The 17,438-nt window shown below is 37.8% G+C and overlaps 2 protein-coding genes across 6 annotated transcripts in view; one reads left to right on the top strand and one right to left on the bottom strand.

Moving 5' to 3' along the window:
* The window catches only part of MALSU1 (mitochondrial assembly of ribosomal large subunit 1), a 174,962-nt gene that overhangs the window by 8,874 nt on the left and 148,650 nt on the right, over positions 1-17,438 (top strand). The window contains exon 4 of one of the 4 annotated variants that reach the window (XM_077121795.1): positions 11,751-12,858. The exons of the other annotated variants lie outside the window; for them this stretch is intronic. Within the exon in view, the coding sequence (XP_076977910.1) occupies positions 11,751-11,941 (191 nt within the window). The 3' untranslated portion in view covers positions 11,942-12,858. Of the gene's footprint in view, positions 1-11,750; positions 12,859-17,438 lie in introns of those variants that run through there. 4 annotated transcript variants of the gene reach the window in all.
* The window catches only part of IGF2BP3 (insulin like growth factor 2 mRNA binding protein 3), a 194,542-nt gene continuing 190,148 nt past the window's right edge, over positions 13,045-17,438 (bottom strand). The window contains exons 13-15 of one of the 2 annotated variants that reach the window (XM_077121756.1): positions 16,630-16,761; positions 15,434-15,547; positions 13,045-15,301 (exon numbers count right to left, since the gene is read on the bottom strand). In XM_077121756.1, coding sequence (XP_076977871.1) covers positions 15,203-15,301; positions 15,434-15,547; positions 16,630-16,761 — 345 coding nt within the window. In that variant the 3' untranslated portion in view covers positions 13,045-15,202. The remainder of the gene's footprint in view (positions 15,302-15,433; positions 15,548-16,629; positions 16,762-17,438) is intronic. The other variant, XM_077121766.1, reaches the window with a different exon arrangement.

Below are 17,438 nucleotides of genomic sequence, written 5' to 3'. Positions count from 1 at the left end.
ATTAAGGTCTTTAAATTCTTTCCACAATATTTTATAGTTTTCCACAAAAGTCCTTTATAATCTTGACTAAGTTTATTCCTAGACATTTGATTCTTTTTGTTGCTGTTAATGGAATTGTTTCCTTGATTCCCTTTTCAGATTGTTCTAGTATGTACAAACACCCCTGATTTTGTGTGTTGAACTTATATTCCACCACTTTGCTGAATTCATTTGTTAATTCTATAGCTATCTTGTGGATTATTTAGGATCATGACACTGCAAATAGGGGAAAATTTTAGTTCTTCCCTTTTGATTTGGGTGCCTTTTATTTCTTTTTCTTACCAACTGGTCTGGCTAGATCTAGTACAATATTGAATAGCAGTGAAAATGGGCATACTTCTCTTGTTCCTAATCTTAGGGGAGAGCTTTAAACCTTTCTCTGTTAAGTTTAGTTTAAGCTCTAGGGTCATAATATATGCCCTTTATCATGTTGAGGAAGTTTCTTTCTATTCCTAGATTTCTGATTGTTTTTATCAAGAAAGTGCTGTTTTTTTGTCAAATGTCTTTTCTGCATCAACTGAAATGATCATGTGGGTTCTTTTTTTCCTTCATTCTGTTAATCTGGTGTGCTATATGTGCTGGACTGAAAGTATTATGTACCCCAGAAAAGCCATGTGTTAATCCTGACTTGATTTTGTAGGGTAAACTGTTTCTTTTTAATCCTGATTTAATACTGTAGGTTAGAAACTTGATTAGATTATCTCCACTGAGATGATGTGTGGCCAGTTGTGGGTGTGACCTTTTCATTAGATGGAGATGTGATCACCCATTCCAGGTGGATCTTGATTAGTTTACTGGAGTCTTTAAAAGGGAAAATATTTTGGAGAAACCTCAGAAACAACAGCTAACAAAGATGCTGACATTTGGAGAAGGGAGACATGGATGTTTGGAGATGCTTGGAGCCCAGCAGACATCGCCATGAAATGTTAAGCAAACCAGAACCTGGAGAGAGCCAAGGGAAGACAAGAGAGTCAACAGAGAGAGCAGAGACATGGATATTTGGAGATGCTTGTAGCCAGCCCAGCAGACGTTACCATGAGAAGTTAAGCAAACCAGAACCTGGAGAGAGCCAAAGGAAGTCAAGAGATTAAAACCAGCCCTGGAGAAGCAAAATGAGGAATCCCCACAGGAACAAAAGCTGAAAGCATCAGAGCCCAGGAGCAGGGTACCAGCAGATGCCAGCCACGTGACTACCCAGCTGGTAGAGGTGTTCCTGACCCATTAGCCTTTCTTGAATTAAGGTATCTTTTCTTGGACATTTTTATAGCTTAGAACTATAAACTTGTAACTTATTAAATTCCCTATGTAAAAGCCATTCCATTTCTGGTATATTGCATTCCAGCAGCTTACAAACAAAAACAGTGTTAAACTAATTGTTTTTCTTATGTTGAGCAACCATTGCATTCTTTTTTTTAAATTTTTTTTATTATTTTTTATTTTTTATTTTTTTATTAATTAAAAAAAGAATTAACAAAACAATTAGAAATCATTCCAATCTACATGTACAATCAGTAATTCTTAATAACATCATAGTTGCATGTTCATCATTTCTTAGTACATTTGCATCGATTTAGAAAAAGAAATAAAAAGACAACAGAATAAGAAAACAATAATAGAAAGAAAAAAAACAAAAAAAACAAAAACAAAAAACCTATACCTCACATGCAGCTTCATTCAGTGTTTTAACATAATTGCATTACAATTGGGTAGTATTGTGCTGTCCATTTCTGAGTTTTTATATCCAGTCCCGTTGTACAATCTGTATCCCTTCAGCTCCAATTATCCCTTCTCTCTTTTTTTTTTTTTTTAATTAACGGAAAAAAAGAAATTAACCCAACATTTAGAGATCATACCATTCTACATATGCAATCATTAATTCTTAACATCATCACATAGATGCATGATCATCATTTCTTAGTACATTTGCATTGGTTTAGAACTAGCAACATAACCGAAAAAGATATAGAATGTTAATATAGAGAAAAAATAAAAGTTATAATAGTAAAATCAAAACAAAACAAAACAAAACAAAAACCTATAGCTCAGATGCAGCTTCATTCAGTGTTTTAACATGATTACTTTACAATTAGGTATTATTGTGCTGTCCATTTTTGAGTTTTTGTATCTAGTCCTGTTACACCATCTGTATCCCTTCAACTCCAATTGGCCATTATCTTACCCTGTTTCTACATCCTGCTGGACTCTGTTATCAAGGACATATTCCAAATTTATTCTCGAATGTCTGTTCGCATCAGTGGGACCATACAGTATTTGTCCTTTAGTTTTTGGCTAGACTCACTCAGCATAATGTTCTCTAGGTCCATCCATGTTATTACATGCTTCATAAGTTTATCCTGTCTTAAAGCTGCATAGTATTCCATTGTATGTATATACCACAGTTTGTTTAGCCACTCTTCTGTTGATGGAGATTTCGGCTGTTTCCATCTCTTTGCAATTGTAAATAACGCTGCTATAAACATTGGTGTGCAAATGTCCGTTTGTGTCTTTGCCCTTAAGTCCTTTGAGTATATTCCCAGCAATGGTATTGCTGGGTCATATGGCAATTCTATATTCAGCTTTTTGAGGAACCGCCAAACTGCCTTCCACAGTGGTTGCACCATTTGACATTCCCACCAACAGTGGATAAGTGTGCCTCTTTCTCCGCATCCTCTCCAGCACTTGTCATTTTCTGTTTTGTTGATAATGGCCATTCTGGTGGGTGTGAGATGATATCTCATTGTGGTTTTGATTTGCATTTCTCTAATGGCCAGGGACATTGAGCATCTCTTCATGTGCCTCTTGGCCATCCGTATTTCCTCTTCTGGTAGGTGTCTGTTCAAGTCTTTTTCCCATTTTGTAATTGGGTTGGCTGTCTTTTTGTTGTTGAGTTGAACAGTCTCTTTATCAATTCTGGATACTAGACCTTTATCTGATATGTCATTTCCAAATATTATCTCCCATTGTGTAGGCTGTCTTTCTACTTTCTTGATGAAGTTCTTTGATGCACAAAAGTGTTTAATTTTGAGGAGCTCCCATTTATTTCTTTCTTTCTTCAGTGCTCTTGCTTTAGGTTTAAGGTCCATAAAACCACCTCCAGTTGTAAGATTCATAAGATATCTCCCTACATTTTCCTCTAACTGTTTTATGGTCTTAGACCTAATGTTTAGATCTTTGATCCATTTTGAGTTAACTTTTGTATAAGGTGTGAGATATGGGTCTTCTTTCATTCTTTTACATATGGATATCCAGTTCTCTAGGCACCATTTATTGAAGAGACTGTTCTGTCCCAGGTGAGTTGGCTTGACTGCCTTATCAAAGATCAAATGTCCATAGATGAGAGGGTCTATATCTGAGCACTCTGTTCGATTCCATTGGTCGATATATCTATCTTTATGCCAATACCATGCTGTTTTGACCACTGTGGCTTCATAATATGCCTTAAAGTCCGGCATCGCGAGACCTCCAGCTTCGTTTTTTTTCCTCAAGATGTTTTTAGCAATTCGGGGCAACCTGCCCTTCCAGATAAATTTGCTTATTGGTTTTTCTAATTCTGAAAAATAAGTTGTTGGGATTTTGATTGGTATTGCATTGAATCTGTAGATCAGTTTAGGTAGGAATGACATCTTAATTATATTTAGTCTTCCAATCCATGAACACGGTATGCCCTTCCATCTATTTAGGTCTTCTGTGATTTTTTAGCAGTTTTGTGTAGTTTTCTTTATATAGGTTTTTTGTCTCTTTAGTTAAATTTATTCCTAGGTATTTTATTCTTTTAGTTGCGATTGTAAATGGGATTCGTTTCTTGATTTCCCCCTCAGCTTGTTCATTACTAGTGTATAGAAAAGCTACAGATTTTTGAATGTTGATCTTGTAGCGTGCCACTTGGCTGTACTCATTTATTAGCTCTAGTAATTTTGTTGTGGATTTTTCTGGGTTTTCGACGTATAGTATCATATCGTCTGCAAACAGTGATAGTTTTACTTCTTCCTTTCCAATTTTGATGCCTTGTATTTCTTTTCCTTGTCTAATTGCTTTGGCTAGAAGTTCCAACACAATGTTGAATAATAGTGATGATAGTGGATATCCTTGTCTTGTTCCTGATCTTAGGGGGCAAGTTTTCAATTTTTCCCCATTGAGGATGATATTAGCTGTGGGTTTTTCATATATTCCCTCTATCATTTTAAGGAAGTTCCCTTGTATTCCTATCTTTTGAAGTGTTTTCAACAGGAAAGGATGTTGAATCTTGTCAGATGCCTTCTCTGTATCAATTGAGATGATCATGTGATTTTTCTGCTTTGATTTGTTGATATGGTGTATTACATTAATTGATCTTCTTATGTTGAACCATCCTTGCATACCTGGGATGAATCCTACTTGGTCATGATGTATAATTCTTTTAATGTGTTGTTGGATTCGATTTGCTAGAATTTTGTTGAGGATTTTTGCATCTATATTCATTAGAGAGATTGGTCTGTAGTTTTCTTTTTTTGTAATATCTTTGCCTGGTTTTGGTATGAGGGTGATGTTGGCTTCATAGAATGAATTAGGTAGTTTTCCCTCCACTTCGATTATTTTGAAGAGTTTGAGGAGAGTTGGTACTAATTCTTTCTGGAATGTTTGATAGAATTCACATGTGAAGCCGTCTGGTCCTGGACTTTTCTTTTTAGGGAGCTTTTGAATGACTAATTCAATCTCTTTACTTGTGATTGATTTGTTGAGGTCATCTATTTCTTCTTGAGTCAAAGTTGGTTGTTCATGTCTTTCCAGGAACCCATCCATTTCATCTAAATTGTTGTATTTATTAGCGTAAAGTTGTTCATAGTATCCGGTTATTACCTCCTTTATTTCTGTGAGGTCAGTAGTTATGTCTCCTCTTCCATTTCTGATCTTATTTATTTGCATCCTCTCTCTTCTTCTTTTTGTCAGTCTTGCTAAGGGCCCATCAATCTTATTGATTTTCTCATAGAACCAACTTCTGGTCTTATTGATTTTCTCTATTGTTTTCAATTTCATTTATTTCTGCTCTAATCTTTGTTATTTCTTTCCTTTTGCTTGCTTTGGGATTAGTTTGCTGTTCTTTCTCCAGTTCTTCCAAATGGACAGTTAATTCCTGCATTTTTGCCTTTTCTTCTTTTCTGATAAAGGCATTTAGGGCAATAAATTTCCCTCTTAGCACTGCCTTTGCTGCATCCCATAAGTTTTGATATGTTGTGTTTTCATTTTCATTCGCCTTGAGGTATTTACTAATTTCTCTTGCAATTTATTCTTTGACCCAGTTGTTGTTTAAGAGTGTGTTGTTGAGCCTCCATGTATTTGTGAATTTTCTGGCACTCCGCCTATTATTGATTTCCAACTTCATTCCTTTATGATCCGAGAAAGTGTTGTGTATGATTTCAATCTTTTTAAATTTGTTAAGACTTGCTTTGTGACCCAGCATATGGTCTATCTTTGAGAATGATCCATGAGCACTTGAAAAAAAGGTATATCCTGCTGTTGTGGGATGTAATGTCCTATAAATGTCTGTTAATTCTAGCTCATTTATAGTAATATTCAGATTCTCTATTTCTTTATTGATCCTCTGTCTAGATGTTCTGTCCATTGATGAGAGTGGGGAATTAAAGTCTCCAACTATTATGGTATATGTGTCTATTTCCCTTTTCAGTGTTTGTAGTGTATTCCTCACGTATTTTGGGGCATTCTGGTTCGGTGCGTAAATATTTATGATTGTTATGTCTTCTTGTTTAATTGTTCCTTTTATTAGTATATAGTGTCCTTCTTTGTCTCTTTTAACTGTTTTACATTTGAAGTCTAATTTGTTGGATATTAGTATAGCCACTCCTGCTGTTTTCTGGTTGTTATTTGCATGAAATATCTTTTCCCAACCTTTCACTTTCAACCTATATTTATCTTTGGGTCTAAGATGTGTTTCCTGTAGACAGCATATAGAAGGATCCTGTTTTTTAATCCATTCTGCCAGTCTATGTCTTTTGATTGGGGAATTCAGTCCATTAACATTTAGTGTTATTACTGTTTGGATAATATTTTCCTCTAACATTTTGCCTCTTGTATTATATATATCATATCTGACTTTCCTTCTTTCTACACTCTTCTCCATGCCTCTCTCTTCTGTCTTTTTGTATCTGACTGTAGTGCTCCCTTTAGTATTTCTTGCAGAGCTGGTCTCTTGGTCACAAATTCTCTCAGTGACTTTTTGTCTGAGAATGTTTTAATTTCTCCCTCATTTTTGAAGGACAATTTTGCTGGATATAGGAGTCTTGGTTGGCAGTTTTTCTCTTTTAGTAACTTAAATATATCATCCCACTGTCTTCTAGCTTCCATGGTTTCTGCTGAGAAATCTACACATAGTCTTATTGGGTTTCCCTTGTATGTGATGGATTGCTTCTCTCTCGCTGCTTTCAAGATCCTCTCTTTCTCTTTGACCTCTGACATTCTAACTAGTAAGTGTCTTGGGGAACACCTATTTGGGTCTAATCTCTTTGGGGTGCGCTGCACTTCTTGGATCTGTAATTTTAGGTCTTTCATAAGAGTTGGGAAATTTTCAGCGATAATTTCTTCCATTAGTTTTTCTCCTCCTTTTCCCTTCTCTTCTCCTTCTGGGACACCCACAACACGTATATTTGTGCGGTTTGTATTGTCCTCGAGTTCCCTGATACCCTGTTCAAATTTTTCCATTCTTTTCCCGATAGTTTCTGTTTCTTTTTGGAATTCAGATGTTCCATCCTCCAAATCACTAATTCTATCTTCTGTCTCTTTAAATCTATCATTGTAGGTATCCATTGTTTTTTCCATCTTTTCTACTTTATCCTTCACTTCCATAAGCTCTGTGATTTGTTTTTTCAGTTTTTCTATTTCTTCTTTATGTTCAGCCCATGTCTTCTTCATGTCTTCCCTCAATTTATCAATTTTGTTTTTGAAGAGTTTTTCCATTTCTGTTCGTATATTCAGCATTAGTTGTCTCAGCTCTTGTATCTCATTTGAACTATTGGTTTGTTCCTTTGACTGGGCCATATTTTCAGTTTTCCGAGCATCATCCATTATTTTCTGCTGGTGTCTGGGCATTTGATCAGATTTCCCTGGGTGTGGGACCCGGCTGGTTGAAAGGTTTTTCTGTGAAATCTCTGGGCTGTGTTTTTCTTTTCCTGCCCAGTAGGTGGCGCTCGTCTGTCTGCAGGTCCCACCAGTAAAAGATGCTGTGGCTCCTTTAACTTGCCAATCCGAATCTCGCAGTCGGCCCGGGAAACCGTGCGTGGAGAGGGGGTCGCCGGCCGCCGCGGCTTGGGGGAGTGCCGGTCCAAATTGCCCAGCTGGCCCGAGATGCCAAGCATGGCGGGAGGGCCCCGCTATCCAACGTTCCCAGTCAGACTGGGGAGCCACGTGCGTGGAGGGGACCCCAGTCGCCAGCCGCCCCGGCCAGGAAAACGCGCACCCCTTGGGTATCTCACCGCAGCGGATTCTCCCTGCCCGTTCAGCCGTTCCAGAATGGGGTACGCTGTCTTTTTGGTCTCTGTCGTGGCTCCGGGAGCTGTTTCGTATTGTTTCTGTTTCTTTAGTTGCTGTTCTGGAGGAGGAACTAAGACCCGCGGGTCTTACTAAGCCGCCATGTTCTCCCCCTTTACCTTTTTTTGTAAATTAAGTGCAGTGGTATTTACCTCTCTTAGCTTTTGTTTATCCAAAAATGTCTCAGTTTACCCTCATTTAGAAGGACAGTTGTGGCAGGAATTTAAATAAATCCTCTCACTGTCTTCTGACTTCTATGATCCCAATGAGAAGTCAGTTTTTGGTCTTATTAAGGATTCCCCTTCTGTCTGTTGTGTTGCTTCTTTTGTTGTTTTCAGTATTCTCCCTCTCACATTTCAGTTTATCTTTGTGGTTTATCCTGCTTGGCATTAGTATACTTGATGATATTCCACAGGTTTCTTAGGCTCTGTTTACTTTTTTTTCATTGTTTTCTTCTCAGACTCAACTTCATCAGTGATTTTTTTTCTTCAAGATTGTTCATCTCTTTTCTGCCTCCTCCAATCTGCTGTTGAAACCCTCTACTGAATTTATTTCTTTGATGTACTTTTAAGTTTTCATTTTCATTTGGTTCTTTATAATTTCTTTTGTTACTGAAATTATCATTTTGTTCATATATTACCTTGATTTCCTTTAGTTCACTAACCTTATTTAAAACAGAGTTGAACTTAATAAGGTATGTGGTTAGTACATTCCAGAGATTGAGTTTGCAGTTTTTCAAATTCTTTTTGTCCTGTGAGTGGGCAATGCTTTCCTGTCTCCTTCTTCTATGTTTTTTTTGTTGAGAATTGGACATAAGGAATATTAGTGTTCTAGTTTTCTAGCTGCTGGAATGTGATATACCAGAAGTGGAACAGCAAGGGAGAATTTATTATGTTGCAGGTTTACAGTTCTAAGACAGTGAAAATGTCCCAATCAAATCAAGTCTATAGCTATTTCCAAGTTAAGACATCAACAAGAGGTTACTTTCATTCAAGAAAGACCGATGAAGTTCAGGGCTTCTCTCTCAACTGGAAAGGCACGTGGTGAACATGGCAACATCTGCTAGCTTTCTCTCCAGGATTCCTGCTTCATTAATCTCCCCCAGGGGCATTTTCCTTTTTCATTTCCAAAGGTCTCTGGCTGCATGGGGTGTCATGGTTCTTATGACTTTGTCATGGCTCTCTCATCACTCTCTCCAAAATGCTTCTTCTTTTAAAGGATCCCAGTAAACTAATCAAGACCCACCTGGAATGGGTAGAGTCACATCTCCCTCTAATCAAAGGTTAATACCCATAATTCAACATGTCACATCTTCGTGGAGATAATCTAATCAAGTTTGCAGCCTGCAGTGCTGAATAGGGACTAAAGGAAATAGTTGCCTCCACAAGATGGATCAGGATGAAAACCAGGGTGCTTTTAGGGCACATAATCCTTTCAAGCCCAGTACATATGGTAGCTGAAAATCTCATTCTCCCACTCTTCAGTCCACCAGGCCAAGAATAAGAATGGGTTAGAATGGGGGAAAGTACAAAGAAATATATATAAATACTGACACATACCAAACGAAAACAAAGCAGCAGGGCAGGCCGTGGTGGCTCAGCAGGCAGAGTTCTTGCCTGCCATGCCGGAGACCTGGGTTCTATTCCTGGTGCCTGTCCATGCACTCAAAAAAAAAAAAAAACTAAAACAGCGTGATGCCTTTACTAGTCTCTTGGTATATACTGCTGGGAAGCCAAAACTGTTGCCTTAATACAAAACAGGCATGTGTTGACTTCTCAGAGAGCCACCAAAAGATGAGAGAAAGGAACCAACATAAAAAAGGTGTACAGTATGTCCTAGTAGATAGTGAGAGACCTAAAGCCACTGCTGTCAACAGGGCAAAACCAAGGCTAGTATACATGCTGGTCCCTCAGTGATCTACAAGTGCAAAGCACACAAGCAAATGAAAAAGAAACCCAATGTGAGGCCAAAAGTTGCCCACAGGACCAAAAACAGGGGTAGTATTATCCCTGGTCCTTCAGGGATCCTGCCAGACTAAGAGACACCTATACACAAAGGAAAGAACACCAGTGAACATGGGCTTTTTCTTTCCTGGTGGATGGTTGTAGGAAAACAGAAGCCTTTGCTGCCAAACGCTGAAACTAAGGTCTGATCTGCACTGGGCTCTTAGGTATCTGCCAAACCAAGATTTGCCTACACACTGAAGTGGGGGAAAAAATATCAGTGAAGGTACAGTGGCTCTTTACATCCTGGTGACAGACCAGAAGCCACTGCTGCCCAGAGGGCTAAAACCAGGGCTGGTGTCCACCCACACTGGTCCAAGAGTTTCCTGTGCCTGCCCTGACCCCAGCTAGCCAGTCCTGGAGTCTGGGCCATGTTCCTGCAGCTGCAAATCATTCACACAGCTGCTGCAGGATCGAGGAACGGGACCGGTTGCTGGTTTGTGCTTTCACTTACCGAGTTGAATTTTCTGCATCCTTTCCCTTTATCTGGCATTTCTTTGATTGTTCACTCTGATTCTAGGATTACACCTAGACTGTTCCAATCTCCTTTTCCATCTTCCTTGTTTTTCTGGTGGAGGAAACCATCTCTAAAACTTACTACTCCAATATTCTGTGTCTGTGCAAGTCTCCTATGAATGTACAACCATTTCCTTTTAAAACCATCAGTGTTTGTTTTATTGTGCTTCAGACTTGTACAGTTAGGTAGATATATATTTATAATTGTTATATCTTTTAGATGAACTACCCTAATACATAATCTCCTTCTTTGTCCCTTGTAAAACTTTTCACTTAAAGTTTATCCCAGATCTCTGTTTGTTACTTTACGTGGAATACTTTTTTCCCCATTATTTCACTTTGAAAGCACTTTTAATTTTGACTTAAGTTGGGTCTCCTGTAAACTATGTAGTTGTGTCATACTTCCTTATCCATTCTCCCCAATCTCTGGGCCTTTTGCCTGGAGAGGTTAATTTATTAACATTTAAAGTAGCTAGTGATAATGCCCAGAGTTTCTTTTGCCAAGTTACTTTTAGTTTTTATGGGTCCTATATCTTTTTTGTTCCTCAGTTCTACCATTACTGCCTATTTTCAAATTAAGTATATCTATTTTTTGGTGAACCATTTAGAGTCCCTTATTTTCTGTGAATACTTTCAAATATTTTCTTTTTTAGTTACCAAAGGCTTAAATTAAAAACCTCTAACATTTCTCATTTGATCCCAATAACTTCAATAGCATACATAGACTATGTTTCTATATCTTTCCATTTTACCTTTATGTCATGAATTACATTTACACAGCTTTTCCAAAACCATATTTATTATTACTTTTTATGACCTTGTAGACTAAAAATACATTACTGGCATTTATGATTGCTCATATAGTTACTTACCTTACCAGAGAGCTTTGCTTCTTTTTTGCTGTTTCAGTCTACTGTCCTTTCCTTTCAGAATGAACAGTTCCCTTTATCATTGCTTGTAGGGCAGGCCAAGTGGTGATACACTCCTTCTGCTTTTGTTTATGTCAGAATGCCATACTGTCTTCCTTATTTTTGAAAGAGTTTTGCCAGATACAGAAATCTTTATTGGCAATTACCCTTTTCCGGCACTTTGTAGCGTCCCTCTCTCTGTCTTTTTACCCCCATGGATTCTGATGAGAAGTCAGCACTTAATCTTAATTGAGCCTTCTTTGCACATGTCACATTTCTTCTCTCTCTCAGCTTTCAGGATTCTGTCTTTGATATTCATCACCTTGACTGTAATATGTCTGGTGTGGATCTCTTTTGAGCTTATCCTTTTTGGAGTTTGTTGAGTTTGAGCTTATCCTGCTTTTGGCCATATAGTCCAAAACACAGGACCATCAGTGCTTCTCTTCAAAGATGTGCAAAAATGTGCAGCCCATGGAGAAATTGTCTCCTAAGAGAAACCTAACAGACCCCCACCTTTAATCACTTGAATAATGTTAACATCACAAGTAATGCTATACATAGACATCTTGTATCTCCTGTATAATGCACTGAGAAAGGCACAGAATTACTTCTATGTCTAGGGTAAGGCCCACAATTTGCATTTGAATCAACAAGAGTTCCCAGATTTTGCTTTAGTAGTTAGTGTTACATTAGCTAAAGTATTGTGAAATTCCAAGAATAAAATCAAATGCACATCTTCAGTGTAACTCTTATCTGTCCCTGATAGGCAGCATGGTGATTCATTTGATGCTTCCAGAAACCAGAGAAACGTATGAATTAGAAAAATTGTGGACCCTCCGTTCTTATGATGACCAGTTAGCTCAGATACCGCCTGAGACATTACCTGAAGACTTTATTCTTGGAATAGAAGACAGCACCTTATCCCTGACTCCAGTGGACTTCAAATGTGATAAGTGACATGAACTGCTTTAGTCATTTTAGATTTGGATTGAGTAACTTTGAAAATATAGTTCCAACCCATAATTGGTCAGTGTTAACGTAGGCCCTGTCTACCTCACGGGAACTCATGCTGACACCTAGAGATTGTAGCTAAATGAGCTAATACTAGCACCTAAAATCATAGATTCACCCCAAAACTTTAACATGTCGTGTCTGTTCCTAGGAATTACAGTAGGATTGCCTCGAGTTCCACACCACTACCCTATTGGTGGCAATAGGAGACAGTAACAAATATCAGAATTCTAATAGACAGGGCTTCTGAATTTTCCCAGATGACAGAAGGCAAAAATATAGGCAAGTTTCAAGACTCATGCATTCTAATAGTCATACAAATCTTCCATGATACTGAAAAACCTGCATGTTTGTGGGTGGTATGGAGAGATGCTTAATGTAGAGTTTTAAAAAAACAAAGTATTAGGAAAAACTCCTTGAAGCCTATAGTTCTTTACTTTCTTACTTCCTTTATGACAATATCATCAAGTACCATAGAATCAACAGATAGTGGTGATTATCTTAAGATTGACAGTGTTATTTTAAGACCATTTCCAGTGCTGCCTTACATCTCTGAGCCTCACAGGGCCCCAAGTGCATAATCCTGAGTTCACCTGATCTCACTAGGGATGTCCCCCCTCCCCATCTTGTGGGAAAGACTCAACAGGTTAGTTCTCCTATCACCTGGATCAGCTCTATTCAGTTTCCCCTCTTTGCCTGCCAGGATTATTCAGACAAGCTAATGACATCCTTTCAGTTGGACCCCTGCCGGTTCAGTCTGTTCCCAAGTACAACCCCACCCATACAATCTCACATGGTCTGTAGTGTCATTGTCTTCCCGTGGGCTGAGAGTATATGTGACTAATAAACAGCTGCCAGTCTCATCTGTCTAGTGTCATGTGTTCTGCAATGCACCAGAACCCTAGGGCAGGACTACGCTCCCTCGGTGGGGTGAAAGGAGGCAAACAAAATGTGTAGTATTACTAAAACTCTGTTTAAGTTCACAGGTTAAATTTAGAACATTATTTGAAAAATCAAAAAACAAAACATACTATACACAAAGCTGCACCTAATGATGAAAACCTTTATTCTGCATAAAGGTCTCTGGAAAATGAAGCTGTGTTGGGGGCATGTTATAGATGAGGAATGATCCATACATAGTACAAAACTCAATTACAGAATTATTTTCTAGCTATTACCAGATACTCCAAATTACCAAGCTTAATTGAAAGTAAAGCATAATTTGCCATACTAAAAGGCTAGAAGTAAAATGTGACAGAATTTAAACCAGCAGACATAAATGTAGCACCTATGTGTATTAAAAAAATCAAATATTTGAAAAATCAAATACTGAGGAAGAGCTCTGGCCTCAAAAACATCTCACCTGAAATCCAACCATAGAAAGCCTGTCATGATTTTTTAGCAATTTTAATTCATTGTATGAAAACAAATTATGAATGACAGATGCGTTCAGTGACAAAAAAAGGGCACTTTTTGGCTAAAACTACAAAATAAACTGATTTCTGAAAATATGTAGGAAAACATTTCAAACCATTTTCAAAATATCTAATTGGTACACTGATCTTCAGAAAAACTTACCTACTCTGTAAAAATTTATCTTGAAATACAAATGAGGCAAAATTAATTTTATAAAAGGGTTATTACATATGCCCTTCAAGTCAGTGTAACAAGACTGTGATCATCTCACGAACCAAGCACATGGCCATGAAGACCACCCATACAACTGTCCATACATTTGCCATCAGGTGATGGCCTGGGCAAACAAGGTTCAGTATCAGAAGTCAAGTGTTTTATCACAATCTTTCGAATATATTCCATGTTGTTTTCCTGAATTCCCTACCTTTTGACTTATTTTCAAACAAGTGGTTGCAGAGTACTCAGAAACATTGCTTCACTGAATGTAAAATATCTTAGGTGGACTTTCATTTTTCTTATCGTTCAAAAATCTTCAAAATAGATTAGCAAGGCCCATGACAGTGCCTGTCACACGTAGATATAGCCTATTGCTGCCTCTGAAAACACTGTCACAACCTCTTTGACTGCCCCTGTGTGGTCTTCTAGAGCATTTATTTGGGGGCTTACTCATAAAGTAGACCAACTGGCTGAAGTGTACTGGCAAACCAAGCATCCCGTAAGACAAGCTGAAGCTTGCGTTTTGCCAGTTTAAAGTCCACAGGGGCTTCATCCTTTCATCGATGCACTATCTTTAGGTAGTGATAGTCAAAAAGCACAAAGCATTTATGCATTCACTCACATAGCCAAACAAATATTCAAGTCTCCTGAAGCCATTTAAACTAGCCATTCCAAAGCCTCCTGCATGACTTTGCTGTTAGTACCATCAAAAACTTTGCCTACCATAAATGAAAAATAAATGGTATTGCTGCTCTCCAAATATAGGCACTGCTCCATATCTTTGAACATTTATTGGATTTTTCAACTTATAACTGTCCAAAGCCTCAAAATAGCTTGAAACTAATTTTCCAAGTTTACTGTCACCACCCAGAAGTAAAATTCTTTCCTCGGTTATTTGCGTGTTAGCTGGTAGCTGATTAAATTTAAAAAAATTTTTTAAACAAAGGTTGGACATTTTTCTTTATAAAGTATATAAAATTTTCAAAAAAAATTTGTTTTTCATTGCATTACTGAATACCTGAGGTAGTTGAATAAAAATGCACATTTAATACCCCTGCCAACACCATTCAGCACTTCCCTTAGGTTATTCATTTTAGTGTTAGATAAAAATAAAACCAAGAACAGTTTTTCTATGCTAATGGCTTAACATTTAAGTTCCTGTGATAATTCTATTCTGATCCAATATTAACAATTGGACTTAGGAGCAATCCATTTTAATTTATCTGATTAATTTAGTCAATGCATCGTTAAAGCAATCTCTGGCGTTACTGGCAGAATATTAAGAAAAAATTAGAATATTTGTTACATTGTGAGAATATAACAAAAGGGAAGTGCAGAGCTGTTCTCACTCCCTCCCCCCCTTTTTTTAAAGCTGGGTGTCATACATTTCAGAGAGCATAAAGTATACATTCTCACAGAGGCAGGAGTTCAAAAGTTGCCTGGTCCTCAAAGAAACGACTGGCTAGGTAAAAACTTGTGCATGTGTTTCTGGATAGGGTTCAGCACCCGTCTGTTGGTTAAGCATTCTGTCTTTGGTTTGGCATCTGCCTCTGTGGTGGGCTGTTTCCTGAGCCTTTACTTCCGTCTTGTCTGAGGTGGTCCACTTTGCAGAGCCTTCTGCTGTTGGTGCTGCTTTACCTGAGTCAGAATTTCCTGAATTTTTCTCTGGGCAACCTGTAAGAGAACACAGTTTTGAAAAAACTACATATTCAAAATTATTAAAAGTTATTCTCCCATTTCAATGACTTCTGTTTCCATTTGAGAAAGAAGCAAAATTCTTGCTTATCACATTAAGAGTCCACTTGCCTGGCAAGCATAAAAGTGACCAGTTATTTTGACAACTACTTGGTCATTCTCATCAGGTGTCTGGTCACGAGGGACAACAACTTCTGCACTTGACAAATTCTGGAGCTCATTCACCTGAAAAAGATAAATATGTATCATATTAATTGGAGTTTTTTTTTTTTTTAAAGCTACCATTTCCTAAACACTTACTGTGTGCCAGGCACTAAGCAATGGCTTTACAAATCTCATTTAATCCACTAATTATTCCTACTATGTGGTTGTTAGTATCCTCCCTGTTTCAAGATTAAAACTGAAGATCATCAAAAGAAATTGATTTGCCCAAGTTTATACAATGATTCAAACCCACAAAATCTGATTCCAAAGTATCTACTCTCAATCACTAAAAAATCGTTAAGTAGCTTTGAAAACAACTTAAAAGTTATATGTTAGAAACTGGAAGCAGTTGCTTTGTTCAGTTAGAGATACAGGTATAGATGAATCTTTTTCCTAATTTTTGTTTCCTGTTATATTCTTAAGTAATAACATTCAAAGCTGATGTTATATCAACTGAATAATGCTTAGTTGCCTGCCTGAATTATGTACCCCAGAAAAAAAACAAGTCCTTAATCATAATCCATTCCTGTGGATGTGAACCCATTATAATAGGACTTTTAGAAGATGCTATTTTTAGTTAAGGTATGGCCAACTGAATCAAGATGATTCTAAATGCTATCACTGGAGGCTTCATAGAGAAGGCCACAGAAAGCCAGGGGAGGAGAAGTTGCTACCTTTGCATTGCCACTTGACAGAAAATCCAACGATCCAAGGATAGATAATGGGCAGCCAGTCCGAGAGCCACCTTCTTCAAGGACAAAACATCGCCTTGTTGATGCCTTGATTTTGAACTTCTAGCCTCAAAACCATGAGCCATTAAATTCCTGTCTTTTAAGCTGTTTTATGGAAACTTTAAGACAGTGCCCTTTACAAACACGGTACAGCCCTCTCACACAAACTGGTCTGAAAAAGATATATTACTTTCAGTAGCAGCTGATTCCAACATTCAGATAGGAAGAACAAAAGGCAGTCTTTCTTCAAACCTTGGCCAAGATGGTCCTGGGTTTTTATGAATTAGCCAAAATTCAGCAGCTTGAAACGCCTAAGTACCTTTCAATGCTTTCCCTTTCATAACACTGCACAGGTTTTGCTGAAGTACTTGCCGTTTTGCCTCCTTTTCCAATAACTCTGCCAGCAGCAAAGGATGGCACTCTGATATGAGCTTCAAGTTTCACCTCTTCTTTAGGGCTAACAAAGTTTTCTTCTTTAATTTTTCCATAAATTCTTCCCTGAGCCTACAAATGAGAATATATCCTATCAATGCCAATTATATAGGAAACATAAAAGGTCACTTAACTTTGAAAATAGCCCAGATCCAACTGGAACAGCATTCCTGTTGCAGCAATACATGCACATTTGATAGACTCATGAAGATAGTATGAGAGGCACAGAGAGTCAGGAAGCCCTAGGAAAGATTAACAATGACTAATACCCATCATAGGCAAGGCAACTGGATGACTTGATCAAAGAATAAACCAAATTCTTCTGACAAAAATAAAGGCAATTAACTTAGAAGTCAGCCTAATTGAATATTTTAAAAAATTAAATTTTGTTGAAAAACAACCATTTGCTAACTTGCCAAGACTTGCTGCGAAGCACTGTAGAAAGGAGAAGGATGTTTCTACAATAACAGCTGGCTGTCTCTCTCAAACCTCACTGCAGCCATTGCCTGCTCTGAAATTTCCTGTTGCAGCAAAGTGCAACTTGGGTCACTTTTGGGAGCGTATTTGACCACAGGCGATGCCACAGGCAGAAAAGGAGTCGATGGAAAACAAACTCAAAAAACTTACACGTCTGAATCAGTGCTAGAGAGAACAGATTGTGAATTTTTGTTTACAGCAGCCAATAGTTGGATTTTTCTGTAAGTAAAAGTGGTTATTTGTTTCTAAAAAGAAAAATGACCATTTGCATT

Source organism: Tamandua tetradactyla, chromosome 1, assembly GCF_023851605.1.
Source record: "Tamandua tetradactyla isolate mTamTet1 chromosome 1, mTamTet1.pri, whole genome shotgun sequence".
Taxonomy (NCBI): domain Eukaryota; kingdom Metazoa; phylum Chordata; class Mammalia; order Pilosa; family Myrmecophagidae; genus Tamandua; species Tamandua tetradactyla.
Note: the sequence above shows the minus strand (reverse complement) of the source record. Positions and strands in the feature narration are given on the sequence as shown.